The 21,896-nt window shown below is 41.5% G+C and overlaps 1 protein-coding gene across 7 annotated transcripts in view; it reads left to right on the top strand.

Annotated features, from left to right (window-relative positions):
• Positions 1-21,583, top strand: part of ENTPD4 (ectonucleoside triphosphate diphosphohydrolase 4) — a 53,809-nt gene extending 32,226 nt beyond the window's left edge. For 5 of the 7 annotated variants that reach the window (XM_073324956.1, XM_073324954.1, XM_073324953.1 and 2 more), the window contains 13 exons: positions 5,952-6,062; positions 6,544-6,670; positions 8,374-8,568; positions 10,153-10,358; positions 12,191-12,341; positions 12,436-12,539; positions 14,223-14,282; positions 14,601-14,755; positions 16,447-16,613; positions 18,126-18,450; positions 18,950-19,035; positions 19,901-20,062; positions 20,441-21,583. In XM_073324956.1, coding sequence (XP_073181057.1) covers positions 6,663-6,670; positions 8,374-8,568; positions 10,153-10,358; positions 12,191-12,341; positions 12,436-12,539; positions 14,223-14,282; positions 14,601-14,755; positions 16,447-16,613; positions 18,126-18,450; positions 18,950-19,035; positions 19,901-20,062; positions 20,441-20,669 — 1,848 coding nt within the window. In that variant the 5' untranslated portion in view covers positions 5,952-6,062; positions 6,544-6,662 and the 3' untranslated portion in view covers positions 20,670-21,583. Of the gene's footprint in view, positions 1-3,911; positions 4,001-5,951; positions 6,063-6,543; positions 6,671-8,373; positions 8,569-10,152; positions 10,359-12,190; positions 12,342-12,435; positions 12,540-14,222; positions 14,283-14,600; positions 14,756-16,446; positions 16,614-18,125; positions 18,451-18,949; positions 19,036-19,900; positions 20,063-20,440 lie in introns of those variants that run through there. The other 2 variants (XM_073324957.1, XM_073324960.1) reach the window with 2 other exon arrangements.
• The last annotated feature ends 313 nt before the right edge of the window (positions 21,584-21,896 follow it).

Here is a 21,896-nt window from a genome sequence, read left to right as displayed (position 1 = left end):
GGAAACTTTCACTGCCCCGAAACTGTCAGCACTGGCATGTTTTATGTTGATTGTAAATTTAAAACATATTTAGCAGATTAATAATGCCTTTCTGTAGTGCCTTCCACCTGAGGATCTCAAAGAACATTAATTAAACCTCACAAATTCCTTCAGACGTAAGCAAGGGATATTTAGGGATCCACCATTGAAATGTAGCCACCTCTGGAATAGAACATGATGGCTGTTTAACACAGTACAGTAGCACTCTCCACAATATGTTAATGCAAGAAGTGAAGAAGCCCTTATCGATCTGAAATTGTCGAGTGAATTTAGGTTGGCATTTGTCTCGGATTAAATTGCAAACTCTTCAGAGCAGAGACTGTCTTTTGTGTTCTGTTTGTATAGTGCCTAGCACAGTGGTGTCCTAAACTATGATTTGGGCCTCTAGGCATTCCTACAATAGCATAAATAAAATAATAATAATAATTAGTAGCAGGGTTAATATTCAAACACATACCGAAAGTGCACTGGGACCTTGAACCTGGCTGGATTTTGGTTTCGAATTTAAATGGGTTTCTACCAGCGTGCAGGAGGATGAAATTGGGCTGATGCCCCAGCCCATTATAGAACCATCTGTATAGATGTAGTATAGATGCCAGTGCACTGTCTACACTAGAGCTTCTACTGCTGATACCACTGGAAGGTATAAAAAGAAATCTAGTGTAGATCCATCTTTTGTGAAAGATTCAATTCCACATGGCCTCCAATGAGGGCTGAAAAAGCTCCTACTGCAGTTCTCTGATCTTCCAATGAGTCCTTCAGCAGAAACAGGGAAGATGAGACTTGATATTCCTGCTATTTAAAGTAAAAAAAATGAACCAACTAAACCCATAAATCAACTTGTTTCAACTCGTTTAAATAAAGTTCAAGCTAAAATGGTTCCCAGTCCTGAGTGGCCAGTTTTGTAGACAGGACCAAATAATGGCCTCAATCCCATCAACGTTTATACAAGTGAATTTACTTAGCAGAGAACCGAGATATTTTTGCATGATATATAACCACTGAGTCAGATTACTCATGTACTTAAACTTAAGCCTGGGGGTGCCTGTCAGATTGGGACCCAGATGAGAACAGTGTTTAAATAATTTTGTAAACTAGACAGAACTATTGTTGACATGTATAATCCCTACCGGGATTTATATTTTATATTGTAAATGTTCACATTACCCAAAGCCTTGTTTCCCACAAAGATTGACCTCAAGTCACTTCTTATCAAAATAAGACAAACAGCATCTCCACTTAGACACATTTTAAATGTTATGCAAAAATCTTTTAGCTCTCTTCTAATTAGCAGGCTCCCCAACCTAAATTACTGGCTGGAAGATCCATTGGCATTACCAGTAAATAGATGTGAAGAAAAACAGACACACTTTATCAGATACATTCCAGTCTGGGGTGTGAACTTTATGCTATTATCAACTCAGACATAGGTGATGGGTCCAGTGTTAATGGAAAGACTTACTAAAAAGCCTGTTGATCCAGGTAGAGTGGCTGAATCATAGAAGTGTAGGACTGGAAGGGACCTCAAGAGGTCATCTAGTCCAGTCCCTTGCACTCACAGCAGGAGTATGTAATAAGTAGACCATTCCTGACAATAAGATTAAGGAGACACTACAGTGGCAATTTTCAGAGAAGCAGCCGTGTTAGTCTGTATCCGCAAAAAGAACAGGAGTACTTGTGGCACCTTAGAGACTAACAAATGTATTTGAACATAAGCTTTCGTGAGCTACAGCTCACTTCATCAGATGCATGCAGTGGAAAATACAGTGGGGAGATTTTATATACACAGAGAACATGAAACAACGGGTGCTACTATACACAATGTAATGAGAGTGATCAGGTAAGGTGAGCTATTACCAGCAGGAGAGAAAAAAACCAAACACCTTTTGTAGTGATAATCAAGGTGGGCCATTTCCAGCAGTTGACAAGAACGTGTGAGGAATGGGGGGAGGTGGGGGGGGGCGGGGCGCGGGGGATAAACATGGGGAAATAGTTTTACTTTGTGTAATGACACATCCACTCCCAGTCTTTATTCAAGCCCAATGTAATGGTGTTCAGTTTGCAAATTAATTCCAATTCAACAGTCTCTCGTTGGAGTCTGTTTTTGAAGTTTTTTTGTTGAAGAATTGCAACTTTTAGGTCTGTAATCGAGTGTCCAGAGAGATTAAAGTCTTTCAGTGTTCTGTTTCTTGGTTCCATTTTAATGATCTGTTGGACTGTGGAATACAATTGAGCTGCATGTCAAATTGTTTAATGTTTATATCCAAGGATGGATTTGCAGATAAAGACCAATACCAAGTGCTCATAAAGACTAAGCAATAAAACTTCTTAAAGTGCATTTGTGAGGACAATGCCTTTGTTAAGATCGCATGTGGATTTGTGATGGAAAGGTGCTCCAGTCTGTTAGTCAACATGCGGAAATAAAACAATCTATAGGCAAAGCATTCCAAAGTGTGAGCTGAATCTTGCAAACACATCTCCACAAAAACAATTCCCATGTGGAAGTGTTTGTAGGATCAGGCCCAAAGCAGGCAGGATGAAATCCTGGCCCCACTAATGTCAACAGCAAAACTCTCATTGACTTCAAAGGGGGGAGGATTTTACCTGCAGTGTTCTTCGAAGTGCACAGTGCCCTCACTGTGCACAGTTGCAGGATCAGGCCTTCAGTGTGCAATGTTTTTATAAGTGCAGTGCCACGAGCCTGCAACATTTGAGGAGTCTCATGTGATATTTGATGTTTTTTCTTAAAGTCCCAGTTCCTGGACTAGAGTGATTATGTGAAAATCTCAGCTTTCATTTAAAAACACCATTAGATGTCTAGGCCCTGGGGCTGTACAGAAAAGCTTGAAAATGTGATCCAAGTACCAGAATCCAAAAGGTAAATAAAAAGAAGCCCAGTTTTAAAAAATCTTATGATTTTAAAACCAATCCCGTGATTTTTTTGGGTCCCGAGACTGATGATTTTTAAACATGTGGGGTTACCAGTACTGTATGCGTGCAGTGCCCTAGGTGTGAAGTTACAGGATGATTCCTAAGCATCTAGAGTGTTGTAAGTAGTGCCAAAGATTTCAGATATAAATACAGTAGTGGTCTGTTAATCCACATAGGGCTGGAAGAACCTTTAGTATCTGTGCCGCAAAATTGCATTTAAAAAGGGGCTGTGTTCATTGTTAATTTTAATTCTGATGGAAATCTGCAATGGTTCAATACTCTGGAAAGCTAAATAAATAAACGTTGGGGAGGTCAATGAGCAGCCCCCGCTGGCCCAGCATGAACCCCACGTGAGGGACAGTTAAATAGCCACTTAATTATTTGCCTGGATCCCTTACACAGCAGCTGCCCTGCCGTAACTAAGCCCCCACTATACCTGACCCTAGCCATGCCCCCAGCCCACTCCTAGCCAGGCTCCCATCATGCTTTACCTTAGCCAGGCTCCCAGCTGACACCTAGCTCCCATGATGCTTTGCTTTAGCCAGACTCCCATGATGCTTTACCTTAGCCAGGCTCCCAGCTGACACCTAGCTCCCATGATGCTTTGCTTTAGCCAGACTCCCATGATGCTTTACCTTAGCCAGGCTCCCAGCTGACACCTAGCTCCCATGATGCTTTGCTTTAGCCAGACTCCCATGATGCTTTACCTTAGCCAGGCTCCCAGCTCACGCCTATCTCCCATGATGCTTTGCCTTAGCCAGACTCCCATCATGCCTTGTTGCCCTACCCCAGCCCCCATCTCAGCCCCGCCCCAGCCTCTAGCCACGCCCCCCTGGCCTACGCAGACCAATCCTTAGCCCAGCCCATTGCCCTTCGCTCCCCTCCCCTTAGCTTCTCGTGGGCTTCCCGCGTGAAGGCCGGCGTGCTTCCGTCACGTCCGGCGTGCGGGACCCGGAAGTGGGAATGGTTGAGGTGTCGCGACGCGCCGCGGCGGTGCCGGGGCTGAGCCAAGCCGGAGCGAGACCAGCGGGTAGGAGCAGGGTCGGGGCTGATGGGGTGGGCGTCGGGGGAGGAGTCGCCTCGTTTTCCTCCCCACCGGAGCATCGGGCGGGGAGGGGCTGGGGGCCGGACGCCTGGGTTCCTTCCATCCCCTGGCTTGGGAAAGCAATGGGACGAAGGGGGGCTGGGACTCCTGGGTCTGTTCTCGGTTCGGTGGGGGCGGGGAGAGACTGGGAAGCCGGACTCCTGGGTTCCATCCCTTGGATGGGGACTCCTGGGTTCTGTTTTTGGCCCTCGAAGGGGAGGGGGAGAGAGAGACTGGGAGGCCGGACTCCTGGGTTCTGGTTCTGGTTCTAGAAGGGGGGGCCTGGGAGGCCGGACTCCTGGGTTCTATTCTGGGGTGGGGGGGGGCTGGAACTCCTGAACATCCAGTTCTAGGATGGGGTAAGCGGGTTACAGCAGGCGGGAACTAGAAGTGTGGCTTCCAGGGTTCTCTTTCTGAGTCTAGGAGGGGAGTGAGGTCCTAGGGAACTAGGGCAGGGGGGGCACTGGGAGCTAAGACTGCTGGGATCTGCCCTGATTCTGCTGTGTGGCTCACTATGTGGCCAACCTGGGGCCAGTCACTTCCCCGCTCTGTGATGGAATGAGTGAAGGTTATAATTGTGGTTTGTGGAAAATGTTGGGGTTGGAAAGGTTTATATAAGAGTTTGGCGTTATTATCCTATTGCTTTGGGTCGGTCTACACTGCCAGTGAAGTCGATGTAACTTACCTCGCTCAGGGATGTGGAAAGGACACTCTTGCGGAGGTGGAGTCATTATGCTGACGGGAGAGCACTTTCCTGTCAGCATAGCACGTCTTCACCACATGTGCTACAGAGAAGCAGCTGCATTGGTGTAGTGTAGACGTGCCCTAAGCAGTAGTAATGTTCCTGAGCTGCTGTCCTAACCTTGCTAATCAAACCATACGCTGCACTGTGACCCTATAGGTTGCACCTGTTACTTTCCTTTAAACAAACCCTCTCTGAATACAGAATTTAAATTCTGTCATCTGGGTCAGTAAAGTTTATCTGCCTCCCGTTGCTAAAGGCCACGCAGACCTTGAAATATTGATCTTTCCAGGCTTCTATAGTATTGAAGGACACCGTTTTACTGACTGCAGCACTAACAGAGGATTGGCTGTTTTTCTAACCTAACTCTCAAAATGTCTTGTAGCATCTTTGTTGTACAGCGTATCTGCTAGAATAATTAAGGCTGGCTGGTATGTCATTTTGTAAATGAGACTTTGAAAACACTCTCATATTCACGGCAATGATAGGGTTGTTGCATTTGCTATGTGGATTTTTGAGCTGAGGGAGAAAATGCGTCTGGTGATCCAGGTCTCACAATGTCTTTCAAAAAGAGTTTTTCCTTACTCCACTGAGTTTGTGAACCAGAGTGCTTTTTTAACCTGTAATCTGGATTTACAGAATTGTTGATTGAGAGGACGGTTCGAGTAAAAGTGGGCACGTGTGACTATAAATAAGAATCGTACATCCAAAATTATTTTGAAATAGTAACTTTTTACTTATTTAATAAAGGAACATTGCCAATATGAAACCTAGACAAGCTTAAAAAATATAAAGCAGAAGAAATCAAAAGTAGTTCTGGGTATTACATATGCCTGATAGTTTCCATGGCAATTTGTGGTTTCAGAATTATATTTACATGGTTTTAATGTTTCTCTCCATTGTTATTGTTTGAAGCCCACACAGACATGAAATTGACTATAGGAAAGGTGCTGTCACATGGGAAAGTAAACTGAAAAAAAGGTGTATTTTTTCTTTCCCTCAGTTGTAAATGCTGTTTTTAACAATGGTAGATAAAAATCACATATCAGAATTTTTTGTAAACTGGTAGGTTTCCTCTATTGAAATATGTTAATGCTGGTGTGGATCAAATTCCAATTTAATTATTCAGATTTTTTCCTTAAATTCTCCCTGCAGTTCCAACTTGATTCACTGTTCTTCAGCACTACCCGTCCTGAGCTTTTTATATGGTGTTGCTGTGCACTGCTACAGCTGCTGTTCCATCTCATTGGTGGCTGCATTTCAGTGGTAAGTGATCCATGCATATAATTCATACAGTATATATTTAGGGCTTCAATTTCACAGTGTGATGTGTATGGGTGTACCCATGCATCCATATGGGATCCCATCAACCAACTGTGCAGATCCTGTTTCGGTATTGGGGCCTGTGTTTGTAAAGTGCTTTGGGATTAATTGGAAAGAAATGCTTTATTTAAGAATATTAATGAAATGTAGTCTGGATTTATTGCTTTTTGTGTTTGAAATGTTGAAAATCCTCCGGAAGAATACAGTTGGAATGATTTATATTTTGGGGGCTGCCATCCCTGTTGGTGATTTACGAGAGCTAAAGATAAACTCCTCAAAATGAGCTTCTCTACCAGATATGCTGCAAGGAATATATAAAACTAATCCTAATAAGTGTTTGACTTCATTCAGGCTCCTGAATTACAGGATTGGGGCCTTACTGAGAACATCACTTTTTAATTTAACTAAAATCTGTGTTATACAGGAATAGAAGAACGATGGCTCTGGGGAGGATCCATGTGCCTTATAAATCTGGAATGTCTGGATGATACTAGAACACAAGCTACTTTGCCTGACTGCCTGCCCTGATCAGAATATCCCAACATGGGAAGGTGAGACACTCAAACTAATCCTCAATATCAAACAGCTAGAGTTGCAGGATGGTGAATACAGGGCTGCAATCCTAGAAATCTTGAACTCCAATCCCAGCTCTGAGGTTTGAGTGCCTCTAAATCTGGGCATCCACTCAATCTCTTTTTTCCCATAGTTCTATAATGGCGACAATACCACCCACCTCACAGGGACATTGAGGATTAGTTGGTTAGTTATTTGGAAATTGTTCTGAAAATGAAAAGTGACGAATCTTGGATCACATTTCTGCTGAACATGATAATGCAAAGCTAAGAATAAATGCAGAACAGAGGTGTTAGAATTATAAAGCACTTTCACTGTAACACCATCCTCCAGAGCACAACAGATTGAGTGCCATGAAACAATGGTATTAAAGGAAAGTAAGTACAGTGGCATTTAATATAGCTCCATTAAAATGCAAATTAAGCTAGATCATATTGCCTTTATATAAATCCATGATACGCTCACATCTTGAATACTGTGTGCGGATGTGGTTGCCCCATCTCAAAAAAGCTTTATTGGAATTGGAATAGGGCAAACGGCCGCCATATGAGGAGAGATTAATAAGACTGGGATTTTTCAGCTTGGAAAAAAGACAACGAAGAGGAGATATGATAGAGGTCTATAAAATCATGACTGGTGTGGAGAAAGTAAATATGGAAGCGTTATTTACTCCTTCTCATAACACAAGAACTAGGGGTCACCAAAATGTATTAATAGGCAGCAGGTTTAAAACAAACAAAAGGAAGTATTTTTTCACACAATGCACGGTCAACGTGTGGAACTGCTTGCCAGAGGCTGTTGTGAAGGCCAAGACTATAACAGGGTTCAAAAAAGAACTAGGTACGTTCATGGAGGATAGATCCATCAATGGCTATTAGCCAGGATGGGCAGGAATGGTGTCCCTAGCCTCTTTGTTTGCCAGAAGCTGGGAACAGGCAACGGGATGGATCGCTTGATGATTACCTGTTCTGTTCGTTCCCTCTGGGGCACCTGGCATTGGCCACTGTTGGAAAAGAGGACACTGGGCTAGATGGACCTTTGGTCTGACAAAGTATGGCCGTTCTTATCAGAAAGGGTTTTAACAGTTTTATACTCAAAACTCATTCTGATATGTTTGTGCTAATGAGCCTTATGAAAGAAGCTTTTGTTGTGCAGCTTTTAAAACTTGTTGTGCATGGATTCTGAAGCAGAAATTAAGAGCTTAAAGTTTGTGGTGTGGAATAGAATGCTGCATGTGTCAAACACTTGCCTAAGCTCATGTACTGTCATAGTGCTGAAGTATTTGGGTTTCCAGCTTGTTTGCATTTTACAAAGGCAAAACCTCTGTTAACGCTGGATGTCATTGAAACATAAGCAAAACCTGAGTAGGAGGCCTATGCAACGTTAAGATTTTGGTAGTTAAAGATCTGTTTGACTGAAATTGTAGGATGCATGTTCCGACAGAAAGGTGTTTGTTGGCTGTTAAACTTGTGATGATGATTCTTCGAGCATTCAGGGTGTAATCTTGATCCCACTGAGTTCAGTATAATTTTATTAGGAACAGGAGCAGGTCCTTTGTATGTACCTTTAAAGTTGGAAGTTCATTTAAGTATTTGTTCAAATTCTTAGCCAGTTTTGGGAAGGCTTAGCTCCCTGCCTTTAGGATGCATTTCAAATAGTCTGTCTCCTTTATGAATTTCAGGATCAGCATCTCCTGTTTGTTTCCTGCTTCCTGGCACTTCAGCATCTCCCCAGTGGGGTGTCCTCGTATACTGAACACCACTTTGCGACAAATTATTGTCATTGGTATACTTGCTGCTGCCGGCTCCTTGCTTTATTATTCCCTTGTCATCCGGAATAAATATGGGCGTTTGTACAGGGATAAAAAGTTTCACAGGTGAGGACTAATATAATGTTCAGGACAGGAAATGAACATAACTCAGGTGTTCCATGTTGATCACTTCAAACAGTTGAACCAGCGAGTCGCGATTGGGTCTCCTGATGTGTACGAAGCAGCATGGAAAAATAAATTGACTGAAAGCCTTTTATGTAAGATGCTACTCACTGAAATCAGTCTTGGAGGAATCCTTTCCTCTCTCCAAACCTTGTATATTACTTTTGGAGTAATTTCACACTTATTGTTTTTTGTATTTTGAAGGCAAAGGCGTAAACTCCTAAACAAGCTTGCAAGTGAGGTCTGAACTTTTTTGTTAAATCCTATATCCTTTTGGCACTCTTCTCTTGAGCTTGTTGGACAACTGTATATGTTTATCTCTCTCTCTTACATATACAGTGGATGCCACTTAATAACAATCAGGATATTAACAACTTCCAGGTAATAGCAGTGTTTTGCCAGGAACCGATCCTGTCCCACTGCCTTTAATGTAAATGGGATTTGGATATTGGCAACAGGCATGCGACTTATTGACAACTTTTTGATATGGCATCCCTGGCTGCAGTCCCACAAACCTGCCTGCAGCTGGAAGGGGAGCTGCAGGGGCTTTCCACAGAGGTCAGGAGCGCTGGGGGCCCGAGAGGATGCACAGTACTTGTCTGTCCTCTCCAGGCTGTGCCCTGCCCTGGTACCGGGAACCTAGGCTCGGCATGTCCCAGTGCTTCCTTCGTTGGCTGCAAATTTGCAGGACAGCAGCCAGGAAGGAAGCGCAGGAACGTACCAAGCCCCAGCTTCAGGAAGGTTTGCAGGGATGCAGCAAAGGAAGGAAGCACTCGGACATGCCTTCCCTGGCTGCAGTCTTACAACCCTCCCCGTTGCTGTCCTGTCCGCAGCCTCCCCTCCCAACCATAGGCAGATTTGCAGGGCTGCAGGGAGACATCGTGCATGTCGCAGTGCTTCCTCCCGGAGTTGCAGCTCTGCACATCTATCTTTTGCTTATTGACAACCTTCAGATAATAGCAACTCTTTGCTGGCAACAGAGAGGTTGCTAATAAGGGGAATCGACTGTATGTGAATGTCTATATGTTGCATAATTGTATTTTAAATTTTTTCTCTCATGTTTCTCTTTAGATGTACCTCTCCTCACTTAAAATTGCTTTTAGTTTATTAACCATTAATCTTTCCAATAATTTAGGATGTTTGATTTGTCCTTATCTCCACATATAAAAGCTGGAAGGAGAAGTACTGTGTAGTAGATAACATTTCCGACGGGGAGTCAGAAACTCCTGGCTTCCACTTCCAGCTCTGCCACCAACAACTGTATGATTTTGGGCAGACGTTTCTCTTCCCTGTGCTTCATGTTGTCCCTGTGCAAAATGACGATAATGCTTACAAATCTCATAATGTATGGTGTGCCTTAAGGTCTATTTAATAAAAAAAACAAACAAAAAAAAACCCAACCACTTTTCCCTTCTATTAAAGACCCTCACAATTTTTTTTAGTCTGGTATATCAAATCACACTTATAATACACATGCATATAAACAAAACCTTATTCCCAATAGACTTTAGCCGCTTTTTCTTCTAGATACCTTGCTCGAGTGACTGACACTGAAGCTACAGATACCAGCAATCCCAATCTGAACTATGGCATCGTGGTAGACTGTGGCAGCAGCGGGTCTAGGATCTTTGTGTATTGTTGGCCAAGACACAATGGCAACCCACATGATCTGTTGGACATCAAACAAATGAGGGACAAAAACAGAAAACCAGTGGTTATGAAAATTAAACCAGGTATGAAAAACCCTAATGTTTAGAAAAAAATGACTGAACAGCTGATTATCTAACCCAAAACAATATTCAAGATTCATATTAAAATCCCAAGGCTTCATTTTTCTGAAGAGAGCTGACTTCTTTTTTAATTCTGGAGTCTCGTAGCTACAACTGGTCTCTAGGCATATTTGAATAATTAGATGTATTTCATAAACAGCCTTTTATAAGGGCCTCCGAGTAATAAATAGAACAGTGTTACAATTTCTTGAAAATTATCTTAATTGTAAAACCATCTGAAAATTAAGCTAGTTGAAATGTCATAATGTAGCTTGCTCTCGTCTCCAATCATAAAAATAATCATGCTAGGTTGGTAGAGAAAATAAGGCTTCAAAACCAAAAACTGTTTCCTGCTGCCTGAAAGGTCAGTTGGAATACAAACAACCAACCTATGTCCATCTTTTAAAATATCTTAGATGCAAGTATAAATTAAGGAGTAATAAATCATATTTAGGCATATCAGTAAAGCAATTCTTGCCACAGATAATTTAAAATTGCTTCATATCAAATTATATATTAATGACTGGATTGCAGTGGCTTCCCAAAGGACTATGAAATGGACAACTACATTATTGTAGTCCTCCATTGACTTCATCTGTGTTTTGGTTTGAAAGGTGATTTATTCAGCTTTACAGTTTGTTACAATGCTGCCAATGTGGAGGTAGGAGGTACCTATAAGCATCACAGGTTGAGCTGTCAGTTAAATAACCAGTTCTGCTCAGTTAGAATCAGTTTTGATTCTGTTATTTTGGCAAACAAGTAGTGGGTGTGTGTGTGTTTGTTTTTAAATGTTTCAGAGACAAATTCAAAGAAGTGATAATGGGCTGAACTATAGATTGTGGCCATTGTTTATTGGTTAGAATAGGAGTCAGACCTGAGTTATCTTCTCACGTCTGCAGTTAACTCACTAGGTGACCTTAAGTCATTTAACTTCTGTACAGAAGTTACCTCCGTTTTTCAGAGCGGGAAATACTTCTCTCTCACGGTTTATAAGGTTTACTATTTGTAAAATGCTGTAAGGTCTTAGGTTAAATGCAAAGTTATTTTTAATTCATAAATGGAATCTGTCTCAAATTTGAAAGTAAACAATTGGGTAACTTAGTGGAACAACGTATTTGAATAATTAAAAACTGACTGTTTGGGAACTTTTAAAATAAGAGTTTAAGCAATCTCCTTTTGAAGTCCAATCCATGTCTTCCTGTTGCATAGTTCTCATGCCATTGTGTGAAAATATCTGTGTATGCTGACCATGGAAATGCTGCTGGTGACAGCATAGCAAGCACTATTCTGATCACAATGAGGATTGGGCCAAAGTCTGTGCTGAGCATTTAAGAGTTATATTAATCTTAACCTAAAAACCACAATGAACTGAAACATCTAGAAATGGGAGCAGGGTGAGGTAAACTGCATTTCAGAACTTTAGAACTTCACTAAGCTATATTGATAGAGCCAAAAAGAAATTACCATGAATTGTTATGAGGGTTATATATAGCATAGATACTTTAATAGTATTTTGTACTTGGTTTGTGCCTTGCATTGACTGTTAGCTGGAAAGTTATTAGTAGAGCAAGTCTTCTTTAGTTTTTAAGTAATTCCCTTACACACATTAACTGATTGTGAGCCCCTTTCTTACAAAACTGGTTAGCGGTTGCAAATAGCTAATTTTATGTAAAAATAATTACTTTAAATCTTCAAAGCCTATGAGGTTAAAAAAAAAAGCAAGTTTGATGCTTTTATGTGAAAGAAACTTTTACTTTACACTTGGCATTTCCTCATTCATCTATCTGTTTCTCTAGGCATTTCAGAGTTTGCTAGCTCTCCTGAAAGAGTCAGTGATTATATTTCTCCACTTCTGAACTTTGCTGCAGAACACGTGCCCCGTGCAAAACACAAAGAAACTCCTCTCTATATCCTCTGTACTGCAGGGATGAGAATCCTGCCTGAGAGGTGAATAGGTACCTTATTTCTTTCAATATTTAGTTTAAAGATTTTAGTGCTTTGAGTAGTTTAACCGTTGTTCAAAATGTTGGTAATTTTGCAGCCAGCAGAAGGCAATACTAGAAGATCTGCTCACTGATATTCCTGTGCATTTTGATTTTCTGTTTTCGGACTCTCATGCAGAAGTTATTTCAGGGAAACAGGAAGGTAAGTTAATGCTGTAGAAGAAAAGAGTTTTAACATATTTTTGTTCCTTTCCAGTCCCGTTTTGTTAAATTCTTGTTGTTTCTGGCTTGTCCAAATGCTTGGTAAGTTAAGAGTTCTTATGTCTCAACAGCAACTGTTTTGCATCCTGGTCAAAAGCAAAAAATGCCCAATAATTTATGAAAAATGTCATCTAAAATCAGGAGAAATAACAAATGCCTCCTTATTTAGCTGTCAGGCCATATGTGTCCATTTTCTCTTATTTCTGACATCAGCCAGTCCAATATAATAGGATTCCAAGGAAGGTTGTGGAATCCCCATCATTGGCAATTTTTAAGAACAGATTGGACAAACACTTGTCAGGGATGATCTAGGTTTTCTTGGTCTTGCCTCAGTGCAGGGGGCTGTACTAGATGACCTCACAAAATCCCTTCCAGCCCTGTATTTCTGATTGTATGAAAAAAGTAGTCTTTTTAGAAACATATATGCTCACTGTAGAGGAAGAATAGTTGGCTATGACTGGCTTATAGATAAGGCTCTGTGGTTGTCACAGATTCCTTGGCTTTTTCCATGACTTCTGCAGTGGCTGCTGGTGTGCCTGGTCAGGGGCCTCCTGAGCAGCTGACGAAGCCCCTGGGCCCGTCGCACAGGCTGCTGCTGGGGCAGTCTCGCCCCCCTGCTCCCCAGCAGCTGGCGTTTGGGTGGGGGTGGGGGCGGCTCAGGGCTGGGGATTGGCATGCGGGGAAGTGCTTATGTAGGGCAGGTTCCCTGGAAGGGCGAGAGGAACTCTTCTCCCTCAGCTCCTAGCGATACGTACTGCCTCTGCCGGCAGGCACCACCCCCACAGTTCCCATTTGGCGCGGTTCCCAGACAATGGGAGCTGCAGAACCGGGGCTTAGGGCACAGCGGAGGCAGCACGAGGCGCTTAGGAGCTGAGTAGGGAGCACCCGCGGGGCCCCCCAGAGCTGTCTTGCTGAGTCAATATTCCCCTCTTCCCACTCCCCACCCCCCCAACTTTTAGTCAGGCTTATATAGTAAAAGTCAGGACAGGTCATGGCCCATGAATTTTTGTTTACTGACCAGTTTAGAGTAGCAGCTGTGTTAGTCTATATTCGCAAAAAGAAAAGGAGTACTTGTGGCACCATAGAGACTAACAAATTTATTTGAGCCTAAGCTTTTGTGAGCTATAGCTTACTTCATCGGATGCATTCGATGAAGTGAGCTGTAGTTCACAAAAGCTTAGGCTCAAATAAATTTGTTAGTCTCTTAGGTGCCACAAGTACTCCTTTTCTTTTTGTTTACTGCCCATGACCTGTCCTTGACTTCTATTAAAAATACCCATGACTGCAATGTAGCATTACTTATAGATGACAAGATCTTCCCGTTTTATTCTGATATTTTGTTTTTACTTAAAAACTTGCCTTAAAGAATGACTGAACTACTGAATGATTAAACTAATGAACTTTATGAGAATTGTTTGAGTATTTTAGGTGACAAAAACTGTTAAATTTTGAAGTAATGCTTATAAAAAGTTTCAGTGTCTAACACAGTTGACATACAATGTGTTAACAAATGAAATGAACATAAAGATAAGTGAGGGAGATTAAACTGTAATAGATTTTTAAAAAGCTACCAGATGGTCTAACATTTTTTACAATCTTGCTGCTTTTTTTTAAATGCTTCTAGGAGTGTATGCGTGGATTGGCATCAACTTTGTTTTGGGACGATTTGAACATATTGATGATGGCAAGTATATTAATTATATTTTAGAAGGAACTTCCTGTATATTATCAACACATGGGGGTGGAAGTGAAGTGCCAGATAACTATTTTTTAATGAGTGTCTTCAAATAGGCATATTGGAGCATACCAGTCACGCACTGTGCAAAGAGCAATATCTAAATTTCACCGGACTAGTCCAGTGATTCATGTTCAATATTAAATTTTGTAATTAACAACACAGCAGTTCAATGGAAGGTGCTCTTTCTCTTTGAGTTTGATACTGCTTCAGATCCCATCACAAATGTATTTCTCAGAATTGCCAGCTATCCATTTTGTGTTCCAGAGGATGAGGCAGTAGTAGAGGTGCATATCCCTACCAGTGAGAACAAAGAAGCCATCATTCGTAAGAGGACAGTGGGTATTCTCGACATGGGTGGTGTGTCGACCCAGATAGCATATGAAGTCCCTAAAACTGTAAGCTTTGCCTCTTCACAGCAGGTTATTATCTGTACATTTTTTCTGTTTTTAACCCATATCCATTGGTTTTTGTTTCATTACATCACATCCCAACACCAGGCAAGAGAAGATGTGACCACGAGTCCCTCATCAGCTAAGCAATTCATTTGTGTTTTGTTCATTTGAAAAAAATAAGTTGATAAAGCATGGTGGAAAGTTCGTTTGTACAAGTATTTAACTTTCTTAATTGGATTTTTCTAAGCAGACTTGTACTTAAGAGTTTTCATGCTAAAAGTAGTGTAATTCCCGCATAAAAAGGGAGCTGTATTTATTTGTCATGTAATTTCCCTTGATAAACTTGAACGTGAGAAAATGATCAAAGTAACAGGTCACTGTATTAAACAAAATGTGCTATGTGCACTACACAATATATGTGCTGTGAAAGAGACGAGAACTAACTTTGTTTCTAAATTTCAAATGGAACCATATGACTTATTTTAATCTCAAAAGTATGTATTGATTTTTAGGGCAAATCCTGAAGTCTTGAATAAGGCAAACTCCCATGGACTTCCTGGTGAATTTGCCAGAGGAGAGACTGTATAAGAAACACAGGCTTTGACCAACAATACATGATTAAAACGAAACAATTTTTATTTAAGCAGTCTGTAAAATTGCATTTTTTCCTCATTCTGAACAATTGTATTAGCAAGCTCTGCCTCTTCAGATAGAGGGCAGAATTGTCCTCTTTCCTCAAAAGATCTACTGCAATATTCTTCCCCTTCTTCCTACACACATCTTTGGGATATGCCCATATATAGGAAGAGGATACTGGAGTGGAAATCTAATTGGAGAAGTCTTTGAAAACTTAGAATTCAATACCAATGTTAATGGGGGATCATCCTAATCTTTGAAATACATACCATCTGAGCTCCTTATTTTATTACAAGTCTTTGACAAAGCACTTATACTTTAAGTGTTTCAAAACTTGAACAGGGAGAGGAAACTGACTATTTGTACTATTAAAAAAAAAAAAATTGTCCTCTGAACTAAAGATGAATTTGATAGTTCGAGAGGTTGTAAAGAATTGTTTACCAGCATATCGTTTTATAAGGCACTATCTGAATTTGGGGTCAGATGTTAGATCTAAAGAGTTTTTGTGATGCCTTGGTCCTCCCTCTGCCCTCTTGACCAAGCAAATGTGTGTGAGCCTGCTACTGCAGATGCTGCAACCCCCACACACCATTACGCCCGTTCCCTTTGCACATTCTACTTGAAGGGCTTGTCTTCACTACCGGGGTAAATCAACTTAAGGTACGCTACTCTAGCTACGTGAATATCACTCTCTGGTCGACTTCCCGTACTCTTCTCGGAGAGTTGGAGTACCAGGGTCTACCGGAGAGCACTCTGCCATTGATTTAGCAGGTCTTTGCTAGACCCGCTAAATCGATCCCTGCTACCTCGATTGCAGCAGCATAGATCTCCCTGTAGTGAAGACCATCCCAAAGTGTCGGAACTGGTGTTTTCTCTGAAGTGCTTCAGAAATTTTGACAAGCAACTTTGGGACATGTCTTGAGGCAATCTGAGTGAGAGTGGCTGAATGCAGAGTCTCTGAGAACCGATCTGAGATGACACTTCAGTGCCTGTAGCACTCGAGTGTTCATAGGCTTGTTGTGACTAGCTTTGCTTTATATTGCAAAAGTATCTCTAATCTCCTGTCACTTCGGTGCTTGCAGGAGGAAGTAGCCAAAAACTTACTTGCAGAGTTCAATTTGGGCTGTGATGCTCATCAGACCGAGCACGTGTACAGAGTGTATGTAGCGACGTTCCTTGGTTTTGGTGGGAATGCAGCACGGCAGAGATACGAGGACAGTATATTTACCAACACAATGTTTAGAAACAGGTAATTTGCTGTGTGGCTGATTGCATATTATAAATGCTTAAACTGTCCTGAAAACCCAAGCAAAATGTAGACCTCCTAAATAGACACATGTAAAATTGTTGAGCAGTATACTGTCCCTCTTTAAATACTATTCCTACTCATTCCCTAACTTGAATACTCTGGAACCTTGATAGACTGAAATAGGTTTGTGACCCACAAATGGCAGAAGTATGATGTTCAGAGAATGGCTAGCTCAGCAGGACTCAAGTGCTTTAATGCTGCCGCATGGCTTTACTCTCAGGGCTACGGAACTGTCCTGCTGCAGGGAAGAAAGCGTGGACTGGGAGAACCACCTAAGCCTGCTTTCATGATCCAAAGTGTTTGGTGTTCCCAAGACCTGCCATTCCAGCAAATTATTTTGAAGCTCTGTTCTAGGAAACAGTCAATTTTTATACAAGTGCTGTAAATTACCATTGAGATTGCTGATGGAGGAATTATTCCTTCAGCCACAGGAGGGCCTGGGAGCATTTGAATTCGCCCATGTGAGGTGCTCGGGCTTCACTGAGCCAAGCAGTCTGTTCTAGCAGTATAGTTAACTGCAGGTACCAAATGTCTGACTGGATAAATAGAATAATTGTTTTCTTTTTTGGGGCTGAGGGAAAATTCTCTGACTCGCCCTCAAAACGGAAATCTCCTCCAGATCCCACACTGCATCAGCCTGGAGCAGTCATACTCAGACTGAAGCATGGGAGCCACAAGTAGTCCTTTAATGTGCCTCCTGCAGCTCTTTGCAGCACATGCTATTGAAACACGGTGTGATTTAATGATTAACCAATCAGGAGGCTTTTACTGTGTTGTTAACCAATTAAGTTATCAAGCTGCACTAAGTTATTAACTTCGCTTATTTTAGTTTGTGTGCACAGTGTCCACACGGGGGAGTTACAGCACAGCACCTTGCTGTTGACACCACCTTGATCCAAAATGTGGGGCACTGTCGACGGGGCCTTAGAATCCATTTTAGCTGCACTTCTACTTGTGTGTGTGTAGTTTTTTTTTTTTTTTTTTGTACCAACTTCCAGTTACTGTTTTTATGAAACTTTTTTCTTTAATTATGCTAATTAAAGACTTTTGCATCAGTTAGCCAGGCTGTAACTGGAGTAGCGATGCAGCTGTTGTTTCTGGTAGCTTCAGCATTCTGAATAAAGCCTGCTCTGCACCGAGGCATTTTTAGATGCACTTCATGGAGTTATTGTAAAATCTTAACATAATACAAAAAATCTGCAGTGGCTTGAATTTTTGTTTCCTCTGTCTCCGGACCAAATGGCTTATAGCTCCGGTAGATCTAGCGCAGCGTGCCTGACTTAATGTACTCTGTATGATGGTTTCTGAATGCAAAAGTAGGTGCCAAAACTTGCTCCAGTCAGAATGACTTGGTCTTCATTCTATCTGTTTTGATGATGTAACTTTGTCCGAAATAAGATTTTGAGCGTACTGTACCTGCGATTGTTTCAACTGTGCTTAATTTTACGACAGACTTCTGGGTAAACAGACTGGTATGACTTCTGAGTCTCCCTACCTGGACCCTTGCCTGCCTCTAGAGGTTGAGGATGAAATCCGACAGAATGGACAGACACTGTACATGCGAGGGACTGGAGATTTTAATCTGTGTCGTGAAATTATTCAGCCTCTCATGAATAAGACCAATGAAACCCAGACCTCTTTAAACGGCATCTATCAGCCTGCAGTGCACTTCCAGAACAGCGAGTTTTATGGCTTCTCTGAGTTTTTCTACTGTACCGAAGATGTATTGCGTATGGGGGGAGACTACAGTGCTGCTAAATTTATTAAAGCTGCAAAGGTGAAGTATACTTGTGGTATAATCTTCCTAGTAATCCAAAACAGCGTCCACTTCTGAAACTGGGGCAATGAGGCTTTTCTTTTGGAATCCAAACTCCTTTTTCCTATATAACTGACAGTAGCTCATTGTCTGGCCTCATCGGGGTTTTCTCATGAGAACGATTCGCTACTACGTAATAGTAGAGGGATTCTAGGATGAGCAAGATTGTCTGGAGTTCAGCTCTCAAATTCTGGGCTGGAACTGTAGAAAACTCAGGCCGAACTCTTACACTTGAAAAATGTAACTACAGTCTCTTTATCTGTCATGCAGCAGATGTGCTTCAAATCATATAAAAGGAGACCAGAACACAAACCAACTGTGACCCACTAACTTTTTGCCAGCCTTCCCTTGACTTTTATTTTTAAATTCCATTTCATTGTTTATAAAGCTGCTTATCCATTGGCATCACATATTTTCCTTAATTTAGTATGTAAACAGAGCCTTTTTTTGTTTTGTTAAGGATTATTGTGCCACTAAGTGGTCTGTCCTGCAGGAACGGTTTGACCGTGGTCTTTATGCATCACATGCTGATCTTCATAGATTGAAGTGAGTATTCATGTTTGTACAGCAGAAATCATTCGTGCAGAGTTGCCAGAAGAGAAGCGTTATGCCCAAATGACTGATTTTAAAACATTGTTGTATGTGGCATAGGTGTAGCTGTGTCAGTCCCAGGATATTAGAGAGAGAAGGTGGGTCTCTCCCTTTTTAAAAAGGCATTGGAAATCTGAATGCAAGTTTGAAGATTCCCAGGCCAGAAAGGACCTATTGTGATCAGGTTGAGTGAAACTTAATTGCATCCGCTATAAGAGAGCTTGATCGTAAACCAGTGTTGCTCTTTAGTGATACAGCAATGCAACTCTTGGAGTATGGGAAACAATCTTGTAATGCATTTTTATTGCGATTTATAAAACTTTTTAATGAAATCTGAGGTATCTCCGTATGTCACTGATTGGCAGGACAGGTGTTACCTTGCCGTGTAGTTTCATGATTGGAGCAGGTGACTAGGAATCGAGGCTTCCGTGTTGCTTTCCAGTCTCATTGTGCTTGGTGCCATCCCTTCATAAAAGCGGGGGGGGGGGAACAAACCCCCAGTTCCCGTGAGTCCCAAAACAGCTAACCCACATCAGTACTGGATCGGAGAAGAAGAGTGGGCTTAAATAATAAGAGATTGGTTAACCCGCTGTCACCTATAAGACAGGCACAGAGAAGACCTAACGTATATAATGTGGAAGACCATTGGGCCTGGGGCTATCTATATTCTTGTCTTTACAGTGGGTTATGAACCCCTCAGAGCAGGGATCTGAATCTTGTATATGTAAGTGCTGCGTGACCCGATGGCACTGTATAAGTAGTATTAAAAAATGAAAAATCAAATGACACATAACCAGCCTTTATTCCGCTTGTTCTGTAGGTATCAGTGTTTTAAGTCTTCCTGGATGTATGAAGTGTTCCACAGTGGTTTCTCTTTTCCCATCAACTACAGCAACTTAAAAACTGCTCTGCAGGTTTATGATAAGGAAGTGCAATGGACTTTGGGAGCCATCCTTTACCGAACACGATTTTTACCTTTAAGGTACTGTTTGTTTTTGCAAATGGTTAGGTGCAAGGCTTGGATGGTGGGGTGGCTTGATATGAAAGCAGGTGGCGAACAAGAGCAGAGGAAACATTGCTTCAAGTTTAGCATATAAAACACTTGTACGTAGGGCCTGGGTGCTTATTTTAAATCAAAGCATGTCTTGTAAAAATCTCTGCGGATAAAAAACAAACGCCAGCAAGTCAGCCAGATTCCTCTTGTCTTCAGATAGCTCAACGACAGTAATGGTTGCTGAGATGTGTTTAGTGTACGTGCTTTCAGTTTTTGTGGTAAGATCAAAAGGCAATTTTTTTGCCTTGCTGAAGGATTGAAGTCCTGTTTCCTGTTTTGTACGTGTTTTCCCCCTTTGTTTCTCAGAGACATCCAGCAAGAGAACTTCAGAGGAAATCACTCCCACTGGAGGGGCTTCTCCTTTGTTTACAATCACTACTTGTTCTTCGTCTGTTTTCTGATTGTGCTGCTGTCCATTGTGCTGTATCTGCTGAGGCTGAGACGGATTCACCGGAGAATGCTGCGCAATGGCTCATCCGCTTCCCTCTGGCTTGAGGAAGGCCTCCCACCGCAGAAGATTCCAGGAGCCTTATGAAACACCAGGATAAAGAGCCTCCTTATTAGACTTTTTAAAGTACAAGCCATTTTTTTTTACCTCAGGGTTTCTCCCTCCCGCCCCCGCAAAAATCATATGAGGAAACCTCTCCCAGCAGTATTAAACTCAGCAAGAGCTTTGGAAACAACTTAGATTATGGGAAATCGAGGTCAGACTACGCCGAATGGACTAGAGAATATCTGCCAAAAATGTTTTTTAAAAGTAATTTAAAAAAGTAAATGCACTTTCACGTTAAAGGGGAGGGGAAGTCAAGACTTGATGCCAGTAAACAAATAAGTGGAGGCAGCTTATGGTAACAGAATGATTGATTTCTCTTTCCTCAGTAAAATATTGAAATATCACTTACTAGATAGGATGAGTGGATATAGCTGTGCATATTTTTGTTCAAGTCCATGGTTGATATCACTCAGCTTCTAAACTCTCAGCCTCCTAAATCAAGAAAAAGGAAGTGTGGGGTTTTTTTAGAAGCAGTAACAAATGGACCTGTTAAAATGTGAAAAGCTGACATCTTAAGTGTTGAGGTACTGCAACGGAAGAGAAACATCTATTGTGGCTACTGCTGTGTTTATGCAAAACACAACTGAAATCATTGCTTCGTTTAGTCATTATAGATTTCGCCTTGATGTCTCAGAAGCATAGTTTTATGGTGGCAAAAGTGATTTCTTTTTCATCCTTCATTTGACAGTGTTTCATGATGGTCCAGAGATCTCCCTGAAACTCTCATAAGCTTGAAAGGACTGGAAAATGCACAGACTTCAGTTAGTGCACATTTGTCTTTATTTTTGTTCTTTCCTGGTATAACTTCTTACCTGTTAATTTATATTTTATTTAAAACAATATTAGTTTTACTTGAAAGCAAACTTGTTCATGATTAAAAGTGGCATTTATATGAACCTCTGGTTGATGAAAACTTTATTATCCTATATAAAACAGTGCGGGCGCTCGCTTCTAACATGCCCGTTATAAATCACCTGCCATGGTGAGTATAAATGTGTTATGAAACTTGATGCAAGTCTTAATATTAGAATCCCCCCAGCTTCTGAAGAGAGTTGACTTTTTTGTCCACTTTTTTAAAACTAAGAGCAAACAGATCTGTGGGTGGTTTGTATGTTTTCACTTCCTGTTTTGAACTGGTGTACCGTGATCGGATATGCAGTTCGAGGGGGTTAAGCTCCATCCCAGAAGTTGCTGCACTGCATTGGTGGA

The sequence above is a fragment of the Lepidochelys kempii genome, chromosome 26 (genome assembly GCF_965140265.1).
Source record: "Lepidochelys kempii isolate rLepKem1 chromosome 26, rLepKem1.hap2, whole genome shotgun sequence".
Taxonomy (NCBI): Eukaryota; Metazoa; Chordata; order Testudines; family Cheloniidae; genus Lepidochelys; species Lepidochelys kempii.
Note: the sequence above shows the minus strand (reverse complement) of the source record. Positions and strands in the feature narration are given on the sequence as shown.